Genomic DNA, 24,411 nt, shown 5'->3' with positions numbered 1-24,411 from the left:
TACTGTCTCAATCATCCATGAGCGCCAAAACAAAAAAAAAAAAAAAAAAGTCCTGATTCTACATGCTGCCACTTATCACCTGCCAGGTTTCAGATTAAAATCTAGAAAACAAACCATTTGAAGATACATGTGGAACATAATTTTTCAAAGTCTTACTTCAGTGTTCTATTCTGGAGCCAGCTTTCATGTTTATAGTGGAGCTTTTCTAAGTATTCAAGAGGAATTTCTTGTTCTTCTTCTCTTCCCCTCAAGTATATTCTATTTAAACATTTCTACAGGAATAAAAAAAACAAGGAAAAAATGTATTACTTTTCACTACCTGCTAATTTTAAAACATAAAGATCAAGCAAACATCTTTCTGGTGTTTTTAGGTTCCATCTTAAGCAAAATTCCTATATATTTACTTTTAGAAAATTTGCTAATTAGCCAAAAGGAATTATTTTTATCATTTACAGTTTTTAGTTGGTTTTTGGTTTTGGGGGGGGGGTGTTTTTTTACAATCAATCTGGTGAACACCAAAGTTTGGCTTTCCCACTGAATTTCATAAAAGAAGAAAAAATTAATGATGTAATTGCAATTCTGCCATTTATCATGGGGCTTGGATAACATACTCTTAAATCATTTGTGGTTTTAAAGTCTTGTGAATATATTACATTAAAAGTACTGCAAGACCTAAAAGATCACAGCCAAATAAATGAGTTATGGCATAACCTGGTTTTTTTCTTTATTCATAACAATAAAGTGACCATTAAAGAACAGATTCAGTTTGTAGTATATTATCCTGTTTCTCTCATAATTTTCCTCAGACATATAATGGCTCAAAATCAAGCATCGATTTCATGGGTCAAAACCTGAGATAAATCCAGAATATGTTATATCAAGTTACTACCAAAATAACCCTCTAAAATTGTATCCAATTTAAAATTGTTTAATGCTAAATGGTATACTCCTATGTCCACGCAAAGCCCACTTTTATGTTATCTAAATCTGATATAGTGAAGTGTGCATCAGATTTTGATAAAACTACCTAAAGGGCATGAGTTAAGACATTAGCACTTAGTAGTAGTATTTATCAAAAGGTGCCTTTAAAGTCATGGAAGACTAAGTAATTGAAAAGCCAATAAAGGTCCCAGTGAACAGATGAGAAACATACCTCCTCCCTCTTGGCAGAGAAGAAAAGGATTCATGGGACAGAATATCGTATATTGTTAGACACAGTGCACTAAAAGTTTTTGCTTAATTGTTTCCATTTTCACAAGGCTAGGAAAAGGGGAAAGAGGAGAAATGCCGTGCTATAAAGATAAAAGGCATCAATGACGCCTATCTTTCAAAAGAAAAATTCACAGGCGAAGACAATTTTGGAGGCAGAGGACCAGAGCTCAAGAACTTCAATATCACATACACAAGTGACTTTACCTCTCTTGTCCTCAGTTTCTTCATCTATAAAATAAAAGGGTTGGACTAGAAGGACTGTAAGGTGTCTTTCAGGTCTAAATCTGCTAGAAATCGAGGTTCTGTTTTCTTTAACAAAATTATTATATTCATACAGTACTGAAAGAGCCAGTGAGCTCCCTTTATGGTCAGGATGCATAATATTTCTGCTTGTCAAAAACCTAGTTTTGGGGACAGGGAACAGATCGGGGTAGGAAGAGAGACAACAAAACCATAATTCTTTTCCTTAAATAGAAAGCAGCAAATTACTGAGGTTAGAGCCCTTCTAGTGTCCTATTTATAGTTACACACATAACAAGAATGGGGGGGAGGGGAGGGAAGGGTAACAGCTGTGATACCAAAGTCACACTAAAAGTGGCTCCTCCCATGATTATGAAGTCATTTCCTGGCTGCCCTCCTTTCTTTAGCAGCCACTTCATATTCTCTCCCATACCCCAGACAATCCCACTTACCAGAAGCCCATGCTCCCCACCCAAGCTCTTTTGGAAAGGTCCCTCTATCTTGGTCATTCCTGAGGTCTAGGAGCCATGCAGGGGCTCCAGGGCTGATGAGCTGGTCATGGGATTTCCCCTAGGACAAACTCCTGAGCATCAGCACCAATGGGCCTAGAAGCCTGAAAAGGTCAGGCAAAGTTGGGAGATGGGAATGGAATGAGGGAAGAGGAGAGAGACAAGAGTCTGGGAGGAAGAAAGAGCCGGCAGTGTGTAAAAAAAAAAAAAAAAAAAGACAAAGTTCAACAACCCGGTCGGAAGACGTGCCAAACCTGGGATTTTAGTTTTGTCAAAGAAAATGACACTGTTTCCCTCAAAGAATTTCACCTGTTTTCTGAAAAGATTGGAAAATTAGGACGCATAATCCTCACTGTATGCCACTAAATGGAATAACAAATGATAAAACACTGCTGCTGTTCAGTCATGTCTGACTCTTCGTGCCCCATTTGGAGTTTTCTCGGCAAAGATACTGGACTGGTTTGTCATTTCCTTTTCCAGCTCATTTTACAGGTGAGGAAACTGAGGCAAACAGGGTGAAGTGACTTGTCCAGGGTCATACAGCTAGTCACTGTCTGAGGCCAGATTTGAACTCAGGAAGATGAGTCTTCTTGACTTCAGGCCTGATGCTCTATGCAACTACTCCGGTAAAACACACTAGAATTCAAAAGATTTATAACACATAAAAAAGCTTTTCTATATCTCACCTCCGGAATGGCTCGAAGATAAATTATTCCATTCAGTTCAAGGCTCTGGCCAAATTGGTTATTCATCCAGTCATGCCAGTCTTGATAAATTGTCCATTCTGTTTCATTCATGCAATCAGACTCATATAAATTAGACGCAAAAATATACCTGAAAGACAATATGGATACATATCAACATATTTCTCTGTGATGAAAGTCAGCTGCCAATCGCTTTCTAGGATGTGAACAAAAAGGGGTAAGAAGGAATGGCCAGGCAGGCAATCCAGGCATGCTCCAATATGCCTGGTTGAAACCTCAAAGTCAGGGAGAGCCCGGTACTATTCAAATAATCAAGAACAGGAAAGGCAGACTTACTACAACCCTAGGAAATCTGCTTAGGAAGGATTTGGAGAGTCAGAGAACCTGTTAGTTCTTTGACGAGGGCAGGGTTCTGATTTGCAAAAATAATCTCGGTTCAAAATAAACAAAAGCAGATCAGAATTCTGAGATGGAGGAGGGCGATGCAGAACTCTCTCCAAAAAAAAAAAAAAAAGCCTACACCGGGGCGGGGGTCCGGCCCTGGGTTGCGCGGGGGGGGGGGGGGGGGGGCGGGCGGTGAGGGGGGTGCTATCCACCATGGATCCTTATTAGCACCAAGTGCTCTCATCATTCATTACCTCTGCATGCCCAATTTACCCCAAGTACTTATATGGCTTGTGTCTCAAAGAAGCTGCACAAACAAACTGACGTGTATCCAAGGCTAATGAAGCAAGCAGCATACCTGTCACTATAGACGGAGCGCTCAAAGAACACCACCGGCCTCTCAGCCTCTTTGAGCTTCCCATTGACAGCAGAGAGCTGAGCGCGTATTCTGCTCAGGCAGGCATAGGTCTGGAAGGTGAACGACCATCGTTCTGGTTTTTCATACATCATCTGAAGCACATTGCCACCACTTTTCTGAGAAGTCGTCAGTTCCTATTTTAAAACAAGAAACTAAATTGAGCAGGCTTTGAAAATTAAAATTTTCTCCAAAAACAAAAGAACAAAATTGTTTTTTGTTATCAACGCTAAAGCAGTTAAATTCTCACTCTGTAATCTCATCCACTAGAGTTCCCTAAGCTAATGCTACCAATTCCTGAGACTACAGCACACAAGGTAAATAAAAATCCATTTCCCCCATCAACAAACATGTTTAGTCATTCATTCTTTCAGTAAAAATTGAATAAGCATCTGTTCTGTAAAAGACACTCAGTTAAGCACTGGAGATACAAAGACAACAGGTCCTACCCTCAAAGAACTTACATGTATTGGGGGGAAATTACAAGTATACTGCCCAGTAAATACAAAACACACAAAGTATACACAAAGTAATGCTGGGGGCAGGAAGCCACGGTAAGCCTTGAAGGAAACACTATTCTAAGAGGTAAAAGAGAATTAACCATGCAGGCACAAATGAACTGCAGATCCCACCCAAGTGGTTGGGCCCACAATGTCTGACGGGCCAAAGATCACCTCTTGCCCATCCCCCACGAAGGGGACGCTTGAGAAACCTGCAGATCAATGTCACTTGCCCACATGATGCTCCTACCCACATGTTCTTCTTATTGGCATTTATTCCAGGGGAGTGGCGACCTACCCTGTGTTCATGCACCCTTTATCACTGTCACTCAGAAAGTCCTTAAGGAATTCATTTCCAGCTTTGCATTACCATTGAATTTAGACAGTGATGAAGGCACACATTTCACAGGTCAGATGTTTAGGGACATCATGTAAGGCACTGAACACAGAAACAACTACATTACAACCACCACCCATAATCCCTGTAATCTGTCTAGGGAAGTTTAATGTAGGTATCCTGGATTTCCTGAGCAAGAGAGCAGTGTGTCACTCACTCAGGCCACCTGGCACCTCGTGTTAGCACAACAGCTGTACAATATTACTGCACCTTTTGTAGTCCTTTAGACTATCCAGCATTTATGCTGAAACCTCTACCAGGTGTCCAAGGAAGGAAGGAAGGGACAGAAGGAAGGAAATAAGGATTTATTAAGCACCTACTATGTGCCAGGTACTGTGCTAAGTGCTTTACAAATTTAATCTCATTTGATCCTCACAACACCCCTGGAAGGTAGGTGTTATTATTACCCCCATTTTACAGATGAGGAAACTGAGGCAGAGAGAGGTTAAATGACTTGTCCAAGGTCGCACAGCTAGTAGGTATCTGAAGCCATATTTGAACTTGCATCTTTCTGACTCCAGCCCCAGCACTGTACAGGACAAAAATACAGCAACTTCACTAGATCTAAAAATAGGATCACTGTGGACCAAAATAAAAAGATCTGTATTGTTAAGCTGCCCCTCATTAAAAGTAATATACAGTACTGATAAAAATTGAACAAACATACCTTGACAGCATGTAACACTAAAGATATAACTACAAAAAGTCAGGAGAAGGAAAACTAAAACGGCCAGGAAGTTGGAGAAGTTGGCATATGAGTACAGGCCAAAAAGAGTAAAGTCTTTCAATTTGGAAAGAGGGAGATTGAGAGGGAATACAGTTGAAATCCATAAGATCCTAATGGAATATGAACAAAGTGTAGAGCATTCAACGTCAAGCTCACTGATCTTAATCAAAACTTTCTCAGAGCCAAAAAAGATTGAACAGTTCAGCTCTTTCTCTGTTACCTGCCAACATTACTCAAATCAAAATGACTTTTATTGTCAAGCACTTTCTCCAAAGCTCTGCTCACTCTGGGTCTGATGATGCTGGATTTAGAATCAAAGGCCCTGGGTCTGAGCCCTGTGTGACCTGGGGGCTAGTTGTTTCCCCTTCCTGGACCTCAGCTTTCTTGGGTATAAAATGAGGGAGTTGAACTAGCCCAGAAAGACAGCTTTGAAAAGTACACTCTGAATTTATTAAATACAGTAAGCTAAAAACAAGTTGCACATAAAAGGATTTGCAGTTTCATCACAATCTCCTTTTTCAGCTGTTTCTGTATAAGGAATTTTTTAAATGCTCATTCAATTCAATTTTCTATAAGAGGTTTAATATCATAAATATGGATACTGTTCTTATCCTCTCTCTAGTTCATGTCCTCTTAGAAATCCTCTGTTGGAGGCCTTCCCTAGGTCTTTTACATTGAGGAGACACCAATGCAATATGTGCCTTTTCTTGTTATGATCGTCCCCTCTCTTTGTGAGCTCACAGGCCTCTTATTTCTTTCATGATACTTTTTGCCCAGCTGCTGATACAGAGGCTCTACACCCACCATATAGGTGATGACATGTGGTTCTCCACTGCCCTTCAGATAACTCACACTTTTGTTTTTTTCAGAGATTGTGGTAATCCATCAAATAAAGATGTGTGTGTGTCAATCTTCAAACATAAAAGTACGACTTTCTTCAGAAACTTCAATATGAGAAAAATCTACTTGTGAAAAACAGAAAACTGACATGTGAAAAAAAGCCTATAACCATTGTTTAAATAAAAATTTAAAGGTATTCATAAGGAAAACGGTAAGATAACTTTAAGTTTCCAGATTATAAAATAGAGGACTCCTTCACGAGGCAAAAGGCGTTCTGAGTCAGGTAGAAAGAAGATCCATGAAACCTTATATGGCTCCATTTTTACCAAGCAATTTGTGAGACCACAGCAGAGATAATACAGAAGGGCTTGGTGCTCCAAACAAAGACTAAGAATAGTCTGGGAGGGAAAGAAAAGTGCCAAGTGATAGAGGGGAGAAAAGTAACACCTCTATTTTGAAATCCTGAAAAGATCCTAAGGCACAACTTCAGAGTTGGAAGGACAAGTGTGTGTGTGTGTGTGCGTGCGTGCGTGCGTGTGTGTGTGTAAGAGAAAGCAAAAGTTTAGTCAGTCAGAGCTCCTAAGAAGAAAGTCAGTAACAAAAGCATCCAATTTGAATTCAGAGTTTTGAATTTATTTCAATCCTCACTCTGTTAGTAACACTGCATAAGTGGAAATTAGAATTAAATCAATAAATGGACTGTTTTCTTTATAAAGAACTCTATTTTTGGAAGTCAATCAACAAGCATAACATGCCTACTTCAGCCAAGCACAGTGCTAGGCATTAGCATACAAAGACAAAAATGTAACAGTACTTGCCATCAAGGAGCCTACATTTTAATAGATCAGTGGTTCACGTGATATGCCTACTTCTATTATCTGAGTCTAAAAAGAACCTATTTGACACAAACAACTGTCTAGAGTCCTCACTATTCATTCACTACCAGAAGTATAGGAAAAGTACTTAGCGGAATTCATTCATTTCCACATGGATAGCTTCATATCCTGCAACCCTCCATCTGTACATTACAAAACCATCAAATATATAGCGGTTTAGGCTATCTATATGCTACTTCCCTCTGAAAATAACTGAGAGCTGATTGATAGCACAGAAATTTAATCGTACTGATTTTTTAAAATGTGGACAATAAATGATCTTTAGGAATTTCCCCCTTTGCTATAGACTCTTGCAGCTCCAGATGAAACCTTGTAAAAAGACCAGATATCTGTCTACCTGTCAGTCAGTAAGAAAAAGTTAACGAGTGCCTTCAAAAGCCACTTGAAGAGGAGGTGCTCTGAACCAGTACTTAGATAAGCTCTCAGAGCTCATTTTCATAGGACAATGGGCTTCTTAGCAGCCCAGAAAGAGCTCAGCCTCCCTCTTTACACTGCTGCAGCTTCAGGAGCGATGTAGGTGTCCGAAGGAGTTGGAAAGAGAAACTCAAGATCAGCTTTCTTCCAACCAAGACATTCAGTGCAGTAGAAACAAACAAAGGCAAAGCATTCAACAATCTGTATACTAAGAACAGGATACACAATAAAGGTCCTCACTGACTTGTGCTTTGATCCTGAACAGTAACATAAATCATAAGTATGAGAGGAAAATAAACTTTTCACATAAACTTGGACAATGCCGTAAGGTTTGGCTACTGGTCCTGCCCAGAGCCGGGAAAGATGGTGCAAACAGACTGTCTGACCTTCCATTCTGTATCAAAATTAGTGGAAGCTACAGTGAGCACCTCACATTATTCCTGCCAACAGGGGGCAGGCAAAAGAACAAAGAAAATCAAGATACCCCTAAAAAGGAAGGGAAAAGCTTCTAGTCAGCCACTGTAAACGAAGGCCCTGCTTAATAAAAAGCAATGGTAGCTCTGTTTTCAGTCATTCAACAACCATTTATTAAGCAAGGCATTATGCTAAATGCCAATGATACAAGAATGAAAAAAAATCCCTGTTCTCAAGGAGCTTCCATTCTGCTGGAAATACAATGCACCCAGATAACTGAAGAGTAGCGCGTGACTCCCAAATCTCTATGCACACATAGCCACATACATCACATTACCATGTTCACCATCTCTATATCCTCTATCCCACATTGCCAACTGCTATTGATGGCTCCAGAGGAGAGACTGAGGCTGGTGACTTTGCACAGCTCTCCCTCACTTAAATCCAATTCACCCGCGTGTCACGGCACCTCCTCCCTGATGTCATGGTGCTCTTCAAGAAGGAAGGACAAACAGCAAGTACCAACTGCTATGGGAGTCATTTTTAACAGAATTGTCTTTCCTTCTAAACCCAGCTCTCTTCCATTTCATTTTGTGACAGTTCTCACTGATACGAACTTTTTCCTGACTACAAGCCTAAATTTGCCTCCCCTTTACTCTTGGTTTTGCCATTGAGAGTCAAACAGAACAGGTGTAATCCCTCTTCCACGTACCAGCCCTTCAAAAACTTGAAGACAGCTATCATTCCCCCACCACCCCACCTTCTCTTCTCCAGGATAAAGATCTCTAGTTCCTCTGATCCATTTTCATATGACATCACAACCCTTTCCCATCTTCGCTACTCTCCTTTGGATGCCCAAAGTTTAGAGTGTAGTCATTTAATTTTCTGTCTGCATTTTAAATACATAATTATTCCTGCCCTTCTCTCATACCAGAAGCTAAGATTTAGAAATAACTGTCTTTCAATGCTTTATCTTATTAAGACTTGAACAATAAGTTTCTGCCATCCATTTCTATTAACTGTGGCATGCCTTGCTTACTTTTAATCACATAAAAATTATTACTTAACAAATTTCCTGCATCTTCCAGAAAATCAGTATTTATGACAAAACAGAAATTTATAATGGAGAAATCATCAAAAGATTTGATTTTACTATTTAGGAAAAAACTAAATTTCATGGTTTTCCCCTCACTTTCCCTTCTGTAACATCATATGGGAAAAATGATTCACATGGAAAGAAGGAATTTCAACTTGAGTTCAAAAGGAAAGACCTTCTGACAATGATGAAAAACAACATATTAGTTATTGAAACAGGGTTGAAAAATAAGGTAAGAGGTTTGACTGTTGTTTAAAAACAAAACCCAACAAATATAAAAAGTCTCTCAGAACACTCAGCACTGAGCATGGTGGCTAGTACACAGAAGCTTAATAAATGCTGGTTGACTGACTTTATTTGGAGTTAAATTCTGTTTCACTGCAGAAAAATATCAGAAACAAGGAACAATAAAACATTGCTATAGCTTTGAACTCTAAGGTTGTAGTTTCATTTGAATGCAAACCAAAGAAACAATGAATCACCATATTCACCAAAGAGCAATGCACCATTTTCATACCTCAAATTCATCTTGAGTGCTCTGAACATTGCACCACCTGGCCACGGGTTCAGCAACCACTTCCCAATCATCAGAGACTTGCTTAAGGATATTTACAAATGTTGACTTCCCCGCAGCTGCCAAAAGGTAAAGGAATACAACAAGCAGAAAGAAGTGTTAAGAGCATTTATTAATCTTTATAAACTTGTTCTTAAAATAACATATGTTATAGCACACATTTTAAAAAACCATTTTCCAGAATCTTCTTTGGAGTTCTCAGTTTTTAAAAATGTAAGATAAATCTGTAATAAGATGATGAAGTTTTTTGTGGATTTCTAGTTTTGATTTTAAATGTAAAAGAACAAAAGAATGGGAAAAAAAGATCTGGCAGAAAGAGGGTGCTAGTCAGTCACAGATTTACCTTCTAAGTCTTAACAATTTAAGTTTGTGCCATTTGTTTATATTTTTAACTGTGACTCATACATAGCTATTTGGCCAAGAGGCCAAGTTCACTCCTCTGAATAAGTACTAAAGTAATTTCTAAAAAGGAAGATTTTGTTAACTCCAAAATCATTTACATATTTTTAATATTTTTATTGATGCCTTTTTATATCACAGATTTGCAAATATATATTTTCCCTCTCTCCCAGAGACCTCCCTTGAAGGGAAAAAAAAACAGGAAAAAAAGCAATTTTTCCAAACCAACATACTCTTGCTAATTCATCCAAACAATATCCTACATCCACAGTCACCCACATCAGAAATGAAGAGAGTGGGGGGTGGGGAGCTAGGTTGGGCAGTGGATGGAGCTCCAGCCCTGGAGTCAGGAGGACCCGAGTTCAAATCTGGCCTCAGACACATGACCCTTACTAGCTGTGTGATCCTGGGCAAGTCACTTAACCCCAATTGCCTCCCCAAAAAGAAAAAAAAAATGAAGGAAGTGCATGAATTTCCTAAACTCTTCTCTTGGGTCAAACTTGGTCCCGGATCATTATGCTTTAAGTAACTAAAAAGTCATTAAAAAGGAGAATTTCAGTAAATACTGTACTTCTCTCCACAAAGTCCTACTCCACTGACCAGGCTTCTCCAGGATTATGGCAAATGACACAAGCTCAGGCAGGTCCCACCATCCTATAGCAAGACTAAAAGCCTTTGTAGCAATACAGTATGTCTGATTTCCAAGAATCAACCCAGCTATGAATATAGAGATGTTCATCAGCAGGAACGTTAGCCACTTAGTAAGAATTCTGCAACCCATGACACAAAGCAAAATATAAAATAGCCCTGAGTCTTGTCTAGCCCCTCAGCTTCTCCCATAATGGGAGAACAGTGGTAGAGAAGGGAGCATTGAGTGAATTGCACAGTGTTTAGATCTTCTCTGAACAGTGTTGAGATTCTAAATGAGATCCATTTACAGCGACTAGTGTTACTGGATGAACTGAATTGTATCAGTCTTGACCTCAATATAAATGAAACCAGAAGACAAAATAAATTGTAACCAAATGAAAAGGTAGCCCACTCATTTGCCATATTGAAGTAAATAAAGAAGTTGATACAGTTGCTTCTATCATAGAATCAAAAGTAACAAAAAACATTTCATGGGACATTCAGGGATTTTTATGTTGATAAGGATTTAGAAAACTACTCCTACAAAAATGACTGCAGTTTATATACTATTTGTTGTACTAAGAATAAAGAGGTGCAGAAATTCCATGAAGATTTTAATAAAACACTCCAAATTAAATCAACATATATTTTAATATTGGGTGACTTCCATAGAAAGGTGAACATGGGGAGGTGGAGAGAACCAGTGAAAAACATGGTAAGAAATAAGTGAGGAATGAAGGGTCAAAGGATTGTAGATTTTACAGAAACCTCATGCCCTACACATAGCTTAGAATCAGAGCTTTAGAGTTGGAGAAAATGGTGGGTCATCATTTTACAGATTCGGAAACTATAGTCCCAGAAGATTAAGTGACCTACCTAAGGTCACCAAGTATTAAACAGCAGTCTTCTAAAGAACTTTTGCCACACGAGGCAGAAGAGATACGATGATAGTTAATAAGGATAGAAGGATCAAGTGGGGAAATAGGGGCATTTTTGCAGCAATAGGAGAAATACGTTTTGCTTAACTAAACGTATTTGTAAGAGGGGTTTTGTTTTCCTTTCATTCTCAATCTGGGGATGAGGGCTGAGTAAGAGCAAAAGAAGGTAGATTTTTGCCAACTAAAAAAATAAAATATAATTTTTAAAAAATTAAATTAAAATGACCCATTTGTGATGTGACAGTCATTTCTGAATCAGCAGGCCGTATACTGGCAGATCACTGACTTTTAAGAACAAAGAAAGACCAAGAGCAACGGCAAACTAAAAGAATAAAAGAGATGTATAAGTGAAACTGTTCTCATCGAATTCATTTAAACAACTGTGTGGACTCTAAAAAAAAACCAGTAAATAGATAAAAGAGGAAACGATGTCTATTATTATTATTAGACTATTATTAGTTCCTAAGAAAATTTCTTCCATGTCGGAAAAGAAACTTCCTCTCCCAATGGAAACAAGCAGCTGTTCCTCAACGTAGGAGTTTTAAAGAGTCACCTGGGGAAAGTGAACCAATGTAAAATCAGCTGTCACAATGAAGAGACTAAAGCAGCTGGAAAACGACCACCCAGAGCAGAGAGGTTCAGCATCCAAGGGCAAGCACAGTATGGGAGATGAGCTCGTTTGTCAAATCTTACAGTAAAGAATTCTGCCTAATAAAACAGTAAGAACATCGAGAAAATGCTGGAAGGGAAAGCTTAGTGAAATGCCCAATTAAGCAAAATCATCCCAAGAACATTTGAGGACAGAACTGGAAGAAATGCAAAAATGCAGAAGATTTGTGGCATTTTCTACAACAGCCTTTCCTCCTCCTTCCTGACTTCTCCACAGCCTGCAGATCGCCCTCTCCTCCCGCTCCTGTCTCTTCTCTGTTTGTTATTCTTCTTTATCCTGGCTCTGCTCCCACATCTCTGACTACTCCTTCTCTGGCTCCTTTGCTGGCTCTCAGGCCACACTGAGCCCACGAATGGCAGGTCTCCTTCAAGGCTCTGTCCAGGGTCCTCTTCTCTTCCCCCTCTACCCAGTTTCATGCATTGATCTCATCTGCTCCCATGGATTCCATTACCATCCCTCTGCTGATGATTCTCAGTTCTATTTCCCCAGCCCTCACCTCTCTGCTTACCTTCAGCCTTACATCGCCAGCTGCCTACCGGACACCTCTCTACGGATGTCCTATAATCATCTGAAACTCAACATGTCCAAAATGAACTCATTATCCTTCCCCCTCCACATGTCCCCACCGTCCTCCCAGTCAGTCGCCCAGGCTCACTCCCTCACTGTCACGGTGTCTCCTCCATAGCTCTCTGTCACCAGTGCCCCCAGAGCCAATCTATTGCTAAAACCTGTTGGTTTTACCTTTGTAACACCTCTTGCCTATGCTCCCTCCTCTCCTCTGGCACTGTCACTACCCTGCTTGAAGGCCCTCATCACCTCACACTGGACCCTGCAGTAGCCTGATGGTTTGTCTCCCTGCCTCAAGCCTCTCTCCACTGCAGCCCATTCTCTTCTCAACTGTTAAATTAATCTTCCCGAAGTATAGATCTGACCATGTCATATCCCTCTCCATTCAATAAACTCCAGTGGCTTGGGGCAGCTGGGTAGCTCAGTGGATAGAGCACCGGCCCTGGAGTCAGGAGGGCCTGAGTTCAAATTTGGCCTCAGACACATAACACTCACTAGCTATGTGACTCTGGGCAAGTCACTTAACCCCAATTGCCACACCAAAACAAACAAACCAACCCAAAACAAATAAACTCCAGCAGCTCCCTAATACCTCCAGGATCAAGTGTAAAATCCTCTGTTTGGCATTCATTCAAAGGCCTTCTACAAACTGTTTCACTCCTACCTTTCCAGTCTTCTTACACCTGACTTACCCTCCCCCACCCCCCACGTCCATCAATGGAGGCTGCAATAGTGATACTGGCATCCTTACTACTCCTCAAACAAGAAATCCCATCACTGGATTTGGGGCATTGATCCCCATGCCTAGAATACTCTCCCTCCTCATCTCTGCTTCCTGGCTTCCTTTAAATCCTAGCTAAAATCCCATTTCCTAAACCCCCTTAATGCTATTGCCTTCCCTCTGAGACATCTCAATTTATCCTGGACAAATCAAATCCTGTTTGTACACAGTTGTTTGCCTGAGGTCTTTCCCTGGAGATGTGAGCTCCTCGAGAGCTGGAACTGTCTCTTGCCTTTCTTTATATCCCCAGGGCTAAGTCTGCCACATGGCAGGCACTTAATAAATGTTTGATGATTGATTAAATGTTTATTTACGACAGACTGACTGACTCCATCAATGACAGTGGTGCCACCATATTTAGACTAAATTAGACACAGTCCTTGATATGCTCTACACGAGGAAGTAAAAATGGTATGAAAGAAAGCAAAGACGGGAACAGAAACTAGACTAGATCCACAGATGCAGAGAAAGTGAATGCTAGAGACAAAACAATTCTTAAGAAAACTTATGAATTAATTCTCAAAATATCTCAAAGAGGGGAGGATGCTAAATGTTCTGGGGGGAAAAATCAGACTTTATTACAAAAAAAAAAGGTAATCAAGGAAATACTGATAACTATGAGCCCAGGTATTTACTTTCCCATCTCTAAAACAAATTTTTATGTGAATAATCTACATGTTCACTTAAAACATCAGAGTACCCATAAAGGACTCACAGGTAGCATGGAAAACTGGGAAGAGCTCTGGTTTCAGAGTGAGAAGAAATGAGTTCTATCATGAATCTATTACTGACTCCCTTTGTGACCCAGGTCACAAGTCAGTTCACCTGCCAGGGCCCATTTCTTAATTTGTAAAAATAAGAGGGATGGACTGGAATAGAGGTGTCAAACATGTAAAAGGACCTGCAATGCTCCCGAGTGCCTCTTAACCAGGTTAAGATGTAATGGAGAAACAAATACTTGACGAAATAAATAAAGCTCAATAAAACATGGATAATGGTAAGATGCGGTTTTCTAAGTCAACATACAACCCACAGGGATCTTTATTTATGGCTCTGCTCCCATTTCTACCTGAGTTTGACACCCCTGCACTAGATGACCTACAAGGTACTTTCTACCTCTCGATCTCTGCTTGTATGATCCTTGATGAAGGTTTGAGAAAGGACCAGGCAGGTGTTTGCAAATGACATTAATCCTACAGGAGGCTGAAATAAGTAGAGACTAAGATTCCATTTGCTTACTGGCTGATGACCACAAAAACTAATTTGGTCTGGTTCAGCAAAAGGTACTTTAAGACTCTCCTCCAGTAAGATGTCATGTCTTCCAAGCATATTTACTCTGTGCCTTCAGAACAAGAGTCCTTAAAAGATATATCAACATAGAAAACTGTCTGAAGATTCCGATTATTAATAGTAAGTAAGGCATAAAACAGGAAAGTGTACATGCCGAAATGTATCTGCCATTGTCATAGACAGATGGCAAGGTCCTCTAGATGCTCCACACCAGAGCCTCCTAGAGATCTAAACTCATTCAAAAGAGGATAGACAACCCCCCCCCAAGTGAATAAAGAACTTTAATTGTCCAGATTATGATATATTATTAGATAAATAACACAAAGAACTGGCCCATCAGCAAACACCACGGATAGACAATGAGCTGGGTGGAACCAGAACTGGAGAAGGGTAGGTTAGATCATCATTGGGATATTGCACAATGCTTTTAGCTTCTTCCTAAAACAAGTCCCACCTTTTTAGGTTTCTACACTTATTGCCTCCACTTTCTCACCACCTCCTCACTTTCTCAACTCCTTGCTCTCTCCAACATAATCAATGATTTCTTGCTGCTAAATCCAGATTGCAAAGGGTTGAGGAGTGTGAGATCTACATTCATTGCCATCCAACTCACTTTTCAAAAGCTGGCAATCTGACTCATCCACACCATTCAACTTAAACCATACTTTTCATCATTGCCAGCAATATCTTAATTCCTAAATCCAATGGCCTTTACTCAGTCTCTACATTGAAAGAGTCCAGTTAAAGACTAAGAATGGATGAGAATTAGGCATGCTTTTAGGCAACCAGGAGATAAGGAGCTTGAAGATGAGAGACCATGACAAAAAAAGAGGTCAAAGTGAGTATGATCAAAGGGGCAAGCTCTAGGAGGAGAAAGAGGGAAGAGATGGAGGGCACAAAGAGAAAGGGTTGGGCTTCATAAAGACAAGGGCCACTTTTTCCTCAGGACCTAGAGCAAAGAACAAAGAATGGGGGCTGAAAAGAAGGATGGACTCTTATTTTCTCAGTAAAGCAGGAGGCAGAGTTCTCTGGTGAGAAATTTAGGGGTGAGGGAGAACGGTAAAGGAGGCTTGCCAAGAGAAGAGAAGGTTTGGAACTGCTGTGGGAAAAGTCAACTGAGAAAGAATAAAAGGACTGTCCTGCAGGAAAGAGAGTCGCATTGAGATTACATAACAAATTTGTCGAGTACCTAGTCAGCCCCCAGAGACATTTGAGCGGGGGAGGGAGGGAGGCAGCAGCATTTGGTATCTTCCCCTCTTAGAGATAATGCCCTTAAAATTATGTCACTTAGAGCAAAGATGCCTTCTTGGTGTATACTTGGTCTATCCAAGTGTTCTCTCCTTAGAATTAGAGTTTTAGTTTCTGAATATACATATCGTGTGAATTTAGGCAAATCATTTCGATGAACCTCATCTGTAAAAGAGTAAAAGTAATTCTTGCTTTTCCTATGTCACAAAACTTTTATGAGGATCTAACAAGATAAAGAATGTGAAAGCACTTTGCAAACTGTAGAGCAAGATATCATTATCTAAAATGAGAACTGTATGTATCAATAACAACGCTACTAATAACCAAACCAGCTTTATTTTAAGTTAAAGGCATTTAACATAAATACTCTTTTTAAGGCTTTTTTTAAAATTGTATTTTATTTTTTCCAATTACATGTAAAGATAGATTTTAGTATTCATTTTTTAAAATTGTGAGTTCCAAATTTTCTACCTCCTTCTCCTCCCCCTTACTGACAGTAAGCAATTTAACATAAATATTCTAAATGTCAAAATGATCTAAATAAACATAAATATTCTAAACATCTAAATGCATCTGGAATTGGGAAGATCTGAGTTCAAATTCAACCTCAGATACCTATTAAGTGTGTGACCATGAGCAAATTATTTCACCTCTGTCTGTTTCCTCATCTATAAAATGGGGACAATAATAGCATCTACCTCCAGTGATTGCTGTGAGGATGAGATAATACCTGTAAAGCACCTTGCAAAATGCAAAAAAGGGCTTAGTAAATGTTAGCCAGTTATTATCATCACTGAGAAAGCCGAGGCCTTGGGAAGTGACATACGTGTCCAGTTTGCTGCGAATCATTCCAACTGAGAGATCCTCACTCCGAAGGCTAGAAACTTGTTCTTAGACATTGACCTTGCTCCAAGTCACTGTAATTCTACAGACTTCCAACCCATCGTATGTCTCCCTTTCCATTTATGGTGGATCTGCCTTGATGGCATGCTCGTCAATGTTTAACAACCAGCTCTCCAGGAGGAGAAAACATATATGTGACATACTTTTACGTTTAACTTGCATTATTAACATTTTCTCCATGACTTTCTTAAGTCTAGACAATCAATAGAACAATAAATCCAACCCTGATTTGTAGCTTTTGCTGATTTCCAAGGTGTAAATGGCTCACACTGAAAATTTAACAATCCTGAGCTAGTTTCCATAGGCTCCAGCACATCCCTGGTCTGCCTCCTGCCCATCCTAAAAGCTTTTCTGTCACTCCCATCTTCCTTTTCTGCACAAAGTAGAAGAAATGAAGTTTAAAGGAGTTTTTCTCCAGTCAACTCAATTTAACAAATATTATATTAAGTGTCTATATGTAACACATAGTGCTCAGGTCTAGGGAAGATACAAAGTTGGGATGAGACAGAGTATCTGCCCTCCTGGAGCTTACGGTCTATCAGTGAGATACAAATAACCATCATATAAAACAACATGTCTAAGTGCATAAAGAGCAAAGAAGAAAAAGTTACAAAGATAGAAGGGGGAGGGATTAAGGGAGAGCCGACAATCAGTCTTTCTGCACATGTCATTGGATAAGGAAGAAAAGAGCTCCTTCCTTTTTCCTCCTGCAAAGGGAAAGTCACAGAGAAAAAAGATCTACAGAAATGAAGGGGGCAACGAAGGAAGAGCTGAGTAAGGAGCAAGATGATTGCCCGAAAAGGGAAGCAAGACACAGTGTGGAAGCGGAAGCCAGGCTTCGGTTATTTTCTAGGCTACGTGTAGAGTAAAAAGAGGGCTGTACTTGGAGTTCAAAGACCTGAGTTCAGATCCTAGCCTTGCTCCATATTACCTGCCTAACTTTGGGCAATCACATAACTCCCCTGGCCTCTGTTTCCTCATCTGTATGACCTACAGGCGAGTATAATTGATGAGGGGAAGACCAAAAGTGATCACAGATGACTGTATAAAGAACAAATGTATAGTACTTAGAAGATGCAAAGAGCAGAAAAGGAAGCACTGACAAAGTAACCAGCCCTAATGCTAATCAGGAGTGAAAAGAAGAGGTGGTGCTCATGAGAAACCACCAAAAAACATACTGTAAAAAAAAAGTCAGGCCACCAACTGGATTCTAAAGTCATCCCCCAACTTACAGCACTGGACTATTCTGCCTTCTCTTGATGCTGCCAAAGAAAAAGGAATGTTCATGTTGGTCACATCCTAAAAAGTGGAAGAAATACTGCCCTCACAACAGATTTGTAGCAGGGGAACAATACTTACTCTCATTTTCCAACTTGGGCAAATGTCCAGTTTTTCAACCTTTTTTTGGAACAAACTAATACACTAATATTCTTTATGGAGGCAAAAAGGAACACAGCCAAGGATACTCAGGCAAAAAAGTCATGGGAACTAAGAAGTTCCTAATGATTAGTGTTTTATACTGAGATCATTGTGCCAAAAGTCATTGTGCACTGAATGCTAAGATCAGAGGCAGGAGGTGAACCCACCATAAACAAAACATAAAAGAGTGTTCCACTAAAGGGGAGCATGAGGTGAGGGGTTGTATGAATACAGAATTACAGTGACCAATTTAAAAACAAGGTCTGCAAAGAAACGCAGTAGACTTGAAGTTAGGGAGTTCTTTCTAGCCTGCAGAGGGAGGATTTCTAGGTCACTGACACTTTACTGTGGGAACAAGGCATTTCACAACTTCACAAGGCCTCAGTTTCCTCATTTGTAAAAGTGACAAGATGAGAAAAATAATGACTCTAGAGTGTGAATGAGAATGAAGTGAAAAGTGTCTCTGGAAACTTTCAAAACCACAGAAGTTGTTGTATTAATGCAAGGTATAATTCACCTGAATAAGTCAAAAACATGGTTTGTTCTGCAGTCAAAAATAACATTAATGGGGGCAGCTAGGTGGCGCAGTGGATAGAGCACCGGCCCTGAAGTCAGGAGGACCTGAGTTCAAATACAGCCTCAGACCAAACACTTAACACTTACTAGCTGTGTGACCCTGGGCAAGTCACTTAACCCTGATTGCCTACAAATAAATAAATAAATAAATAGCATTAAGTGTGAAAGGCCCTGTCGACTCTCTCCAATGACTACAACTTAATACTTTTTACCAGGACTTTACCAAGCCTAAAAAGCACTTGGGAACAGACATTAAAAATGAAAATGCTTTTCAAAGATCAGTATAAGAGAAGAAGCCTCTCAAATATATTTATAAACCATATTCAGCAAATCCATCATCACTGGTTTATGGAAGATTAGTTTTCTCCAAGGACTAGCCTAGCTATCAGAATAACAAATTTTCCAAAGAAACTTTAAAAGACCCTATATCAAGTTACAAAGGGATTTCAGTCTGTGTTGGAGGAGGAACTACCCATACCAAATTAATAATTACTAGAAACAGCTAACGTAAAACACTTTAAATTGCAAAGTACTTTAATACATTATATATTTGACTGAAAGGCTATGGGAGAAGAACAGTAAAAGAAAGGACTGGCCTGAAAAGGAGAATAGAATTGTAAAGGTGATTTAAAGGGGTTTGGATATGTGAATGAGACCAGACTAAATTTGAGGAGAAATGTGAGAGAAATTGAGTAAATTGGGTGATTTTGAGGTGTTTAGACCTACGAAGAAGGGCAAAGATTGAATTTGAGGAAAGAGAGATGTGGGAGAACTTGAGAATAAGATAAAGGAGAATACGAGCTGAAGGAGAAGGAACTCATTCTGAAGGAAGGCTGTAGTATGGGGAAAAGTGAACACAAGGCTCTGATGAATACATAACATAATGGTGTGTGAATTAATTAGCACAAAGTAAATTAGTACACAGCTAGGTGGTGAAGTGAATAGACTGTTGGCCCTGGAGTTAGGAAAAGTCCTCTTCCTGAGTTCAAAGCCTCTGACACTTAGTAGCTGTGTGACCCTAGGCAAGTCACTTAACCCTGTTTGAGTTTCCTCATCTGTAAAATGAGCTGGAGAAGGAAATGGCAAACCACTTTAGTATTTTTGCCAAGAAAACTCTAAATGGGGTCATGAAGAGTCAGATACAACTGAAAAATGACTAAATATCAACAAAATTAATTAAATTGATTTCTATAATAAATCCTACAACTTTTGCATCTTCAAAAACTTTTCAATACGCAATATTGTCTCCTTTTGCTGCAATCACTTGTTTTATACAATTCTGCACTGAATTCACAAGATTTTGACACATTCCTTAATTCTTCATCACGAAACCACCCATCATAGTGGATTCTAACTATATCTTTGACAAACAGTTCATTTTTCCAATTCTAGCCTTGTTTAATAGTCTAAGGTTTTCAATGGGGAAAGCTGTTGCTTTTAACCTATTCCCTAAGCTAGAATACAGTGAAAAATTTGCTGTTTTTAGAGTCAGAAGATCTGAGGGTTAAAATCCAGCTCTGATACTTCTTACCTTTCTGATCCCAATTGGGAAAGTCATGTCACCCATCTGCTCTCAGTTTCCTAAACTGTAAAATCAGAAAGTTTGACTAAATGCCCTCTATTTCCTGCTGTAAATCTATGATCCCCTACAATCCTAGCTCCAGCCACAGGACAGAAGGTGGGGGGTGAGGGAGGAATCTGTTGAATGAATATTCTACCTATGAAACAAATAAGCCTGGGCCTCTTGGAGAACAAATTGATCTTTTCTAGCACATAAAGGTGAAGCCTTAGGCTAGTTTTGTCTTTGGAAGAATGGACAAAGATGATTGACCAGAAAGAGATCGATAACTATTCCTTGAATGAAGGAATGAATGCTCTAGCAGGCAGAAATAAAATTTTATTGATTTTTTTTTATCTTTATTGGGCATCAATGGATAGGCAAGAAAGTCAACAGATCAAAATGTAAAAGAAATATATTAGGGTCCTAGGATGTAGAATTCGAAGGGACGTTGGAGATCAACCAGTCCAGCCTCCTCATTTTTCAGATGAGGAAACTGTGACCCAGAGATTAGGTCACACAGTATAGAAAGTAGCAGAGCTAAGATATGAATTTAAATTCTCTGGCATCAAATCAAGTGCTCTTATCCACTCACCACAGTTGGGAAAGCCAGGAGTAAATTACCGCTTCCACCATCTCAACTTTCCCCAATGCAGTTTTGATATATCTCGAGTCAGCATAAGAAATTAAATGGGAATTTGGAGGGAGTTTTGTGGAAGCCACAGATGATACTCAAAGGTCAGCAGATGACGCAGAAAAAATTTAGAAACTCAAAAGATGTATCTAATATATATATACAGCATCATATAATATCAATCCAAATTTTACAATAAGGTACTGTAAACACCCCATAAAAGAAAAAGAAAAAATTCTTCTCCAGTACGGAAGGAGGGCCAAAAATTTTTGCTTGGATTTTCCAGATCTTGAGGCGCCATGCCCCTAGCCCCCAGAGATGTGAAAGGGATATTGGGGGATGGTGATGCAATATGAGATAAGGATGGTGCTAAACTGCTAAAGGCCTGCAGTGCCCAAACCAAGGAGTCACAGCAGTACTTTTTAGACAATTACGAGTTTTGAGAAGGAGAGTGAAAAAATATTTACAGAGGGAAGATCAGTCTGGAAGTCTTCCTGGATTGGAGGCAGCGAAGTGAAGGCAGGAAGACCCATCAGATGCCTTCCAAACTGCATAGGCTGGCGCACCCCACTGCGATGGCTGGCGGGGCTTTCTTTTTTTCTTTTTCTTATTCTTTCCTACTTTATAGGTAGTGAAGGAGGGGGGGATACGTTCAGCAACAGAGGTGACTTAAAAAACAAAAGCTCACAATAAAAATTAAAAACAACAACAACAAAAAAATACTATTCCAACAGTCCAAGAGTAAGTAATACAAGCTTGTAATAACCTCTCATGTTGGTTGGTATAATAAGATTCGCAAACATTTTCTTGGCGACAACCCTGAGAAATAAACATTGCATTACCTCCATTTCTCAGATAAGGAAACTGAGGCTCAAGTAAATTAAGTAATTTAGCCAGAGTGACCGAGCTAGCAAGCCGGGCCAGCTGCTGTGCTGGGGGGGGGGAACAGCAGCACAGGGGGGCTCTCGGGCCTCAGTTTCCCCGCCCGTCAGATCGGGGCGTGGACCTGCAGGGCCCCTGAACTCCCTTTTCCGGGCCTCAGTTTCCCCGCCCATCAGATCGGGGTGCGGGCCTGCAGGGCCCCTGAACTCCCTTTTCCGGGCCTCAGTTTCCCCACCAGTCAGATCGGGGCGCGGGCCTGCAGGGCTCCTGAACTCCCTTTTCCGGGCCTCAGTTTCCCCGCCTGTCAGATCGGGGCGTGGACCTGGAGGGCCCTTGAGCCCCCTGCCTGCCCTCCCCCGCCCGGGCCTCAGTTTCCCCGCCCGTCAGATCGGGAGGATCCCGGGCTCCTCACCGATGTTGCCTTCGACGGCGATCTTCTTGATGCGGGCCCCCCCGTCGGCGGCGGGCGCCGGGCAGCTCCTCTTGGGCGGGGTGGCCATGTCGTCTGGTCCGCGGCCGCCGCTGCTCTGACAGGACGCGAGCGCGGGAGACCCGGGAGACGCGGGAAAGGCGGGAGACGCCGCCCGCCGGCCTCGTTCGATTTTGGCGCGCCGGCCAGGGGCGAGGCGATGACGTCACTGCGCTCCTCCTCTTGCCCCGCCCCTCGGCGGACGCTTCCCTCGACCTCCCCCGACCCCACCGCCCTAAGCCGCGCGCGCGCACTCCGAGCCCGGGTTTGCGTCAAGAGAAGAGGCTGGGGGTGGGGCTGAGCGGTCTCCGGCCGCCTCCTCCGCGCGGCCCCTCCTCCTCCCGAGAGAACGAAGCCTGTCGGAGCACCGAGCAAGGCTGGTTGGAAGCGGCCGATTCCCGAACGATCGATGGACGCGACCGGAGGGGCGCTCTCCTTGGTAGCCGCGCCTGCGCTGTTGGAGAGAGGCTGGGGTGGGGGAGGGGGAGGTCTCCTCGCCCGAGGGAACAAGCGTAGGGTAAGCGTTTGCCGAACGCCAAGCCCTGCGGGAGCTCCTGGAGCTACGGGACGCGCCCCTGCCCTCTGGGAGCTTACACTGTAATCGCGAAGACCGGACATAAAAAGGAGCTATTAAAGGGGGGGGGCAGCTCGGTGGTGCCGTGGATAGACTTGAAGTCAGGAGGACCTGAGTTCAAATCCGATCTCAGACACTTGATACTCCCTAGCTGTGTGATCTTGGGCGAGTTCTACCCATATGCAAATATCCATATGGATAGGAGTCTTACCAGATTCAGCCCAAGACTTTCTAGTCTGTCGGAGTCCTTTTGGATCCCCTGTTAGCTTCCCGCGGTCCTCGCCTGGGCAGCTCCTGCGATGTTGAAATTGCACCACTAACAACCACTCTTTGAGGGTGGCCGTCTAGCCCATTTGGAATCTGATTGTATCCTTAAATTAAATATTATTTTTATTAAATAAAATGGTGTCCCAAAGGAGTGGCAGTTATCTACAACCACTTTAATTTATAAAAAAAGGATAACAGAACTCTGCCCTCCAACTGGGCAACACCATGGGCAAGGTTTATGCCTCTGTCCTGGTGAAAAGATTCAGCAATTAGATTATGAGAAATGGATGCATCAGCAGGACTCCCAAGGGTTTCATGCCTACTGATAGCTGACGCAAACGTACATTTCTTATTGCAGTTCATCTTGGGTAAAGCCAAATATAAAAGGAAAATTGTGGGGTGGCCTGACTCGACCTAACCGACACATTTGGCGGAGGTCCACACAAGGCAATATGGTGAGCATTAAAATGGGCCAGTTTGCACGGGGAGGCCGATTAGTGCTATGGAAAGGCTTTACTAGGATACTAGGGGCAGCAGTGGATAAGCGCCAGACCTGGAGTCAGATTTAGTCATTTTGGACAATAAGAAATAAATATACTGGCATTTTATAACCTCTGAAAATAGATATTCTGTCTTCCAATCTTCCAGGGCAGGCAAAATTGAGAAATATCCGATAGTTTGTCAGAATCTGGCTCAGGAAGGCTACACACTGCAACCTGCTGATAGCAGGGGCTCTAGACAGAGGGGATCCAGCTAATGATATTGTGTTAGCTAAATTAAAGATCGATCTGTGAGATGCTCACCTGATGAAGAAGTTGACGGCCCAAGACTTCATCAGATGGAGCAGAGACATATATACATGGAGAGGCAATGCACAAAACACTCTTGAGATCGATAGTGAGAAGCAGCCGTTTTCTCCTTAATTTCTATACAATGTTTACCTAATCAGTTCTCTCTCCATTTTCTCTACAAGAATAATACAGTTTATCAAAAGCTTTGCTAAAATCTAAGTAAACTATATTGACAATATTCCCTTTCTCTCCCAGTTTAATAGGCAGCCAGATGGCATAGTGGATAGAGTTGCAGGTCTGAAGTCAGAAAACTCACCTTATGAGTTCAAATCAGGCCTCAGGCAATTACTAGCTGTGTGACCCTGGGCAAGTCACTTAACCCAGTATGCCTCAGTTTCCTCATCTGCAAAATGAGCTGGAGAAGGAAATGGCCAACCAATCCTGGATATTTGCCAAAACCCCAAATGGGATCATGAAGAGTTGAGCGTGACTG

General features: G+C 41.2%; 1 protein-coding gene across 1 annotated transcript in view; it reads right to left on the bottom strand.

Annotated features, from left to right (window-relative positions):
- Nucleotides 1–22,317, bottom strand: part of DCK (deoxycytidine kinase) — a 31,572-nt gene extending 9,255 nt beyond the window's left edge. Inside the window, exons 1-5 of the mRNA XM_027854551.1 lie at nt 22,230–22,317; nt 9,266–9,381; nt 3,408–3,601; nt 2,648–2,795; nt 157–272 (exon numbers count right to left, since the gene is read on the bottom strand). Of these exons, the coding sequence (XP_027710352.1) occupies nt 157–272; nt 2,648–2,795; nt 3,408–3,601; nt 9,266–9,381; nt 22,230–22,317 (662 nt within the window). The remainder of the gene's footprint in view (nt 1–156; nt 273–2,647; nt 2,796–3,407; nt 3,602–9,265; nt 9,382–22,229) is intronic.
- Nucleotides 22,318–24,411: the final 2,094 nt, after the last annotated feature.

Source organism: Vombatus ursinus, unplaced genomic scaffold, assembly GCF_900497805.2.
Source record: "Vombatus ursinus unplaced genomic scaffold, bare-nosed wombat genome assembly UNPS02010461.1, whole genome shotgun sequence".
In the NCBI taxonomy this organism is placed as follows: domain Eukaryota; kingdom Metazoa; phylum Chordata; class Mammalia; order Diprotodontia; family Vombatidae; genus Vombatus; species Vombatus ursinus.
The sequence above is the reverse complement of the archived record's forward strand: the minus strand, read 5'-3'. Positions and strand labels throughout refer to the sequence as shown.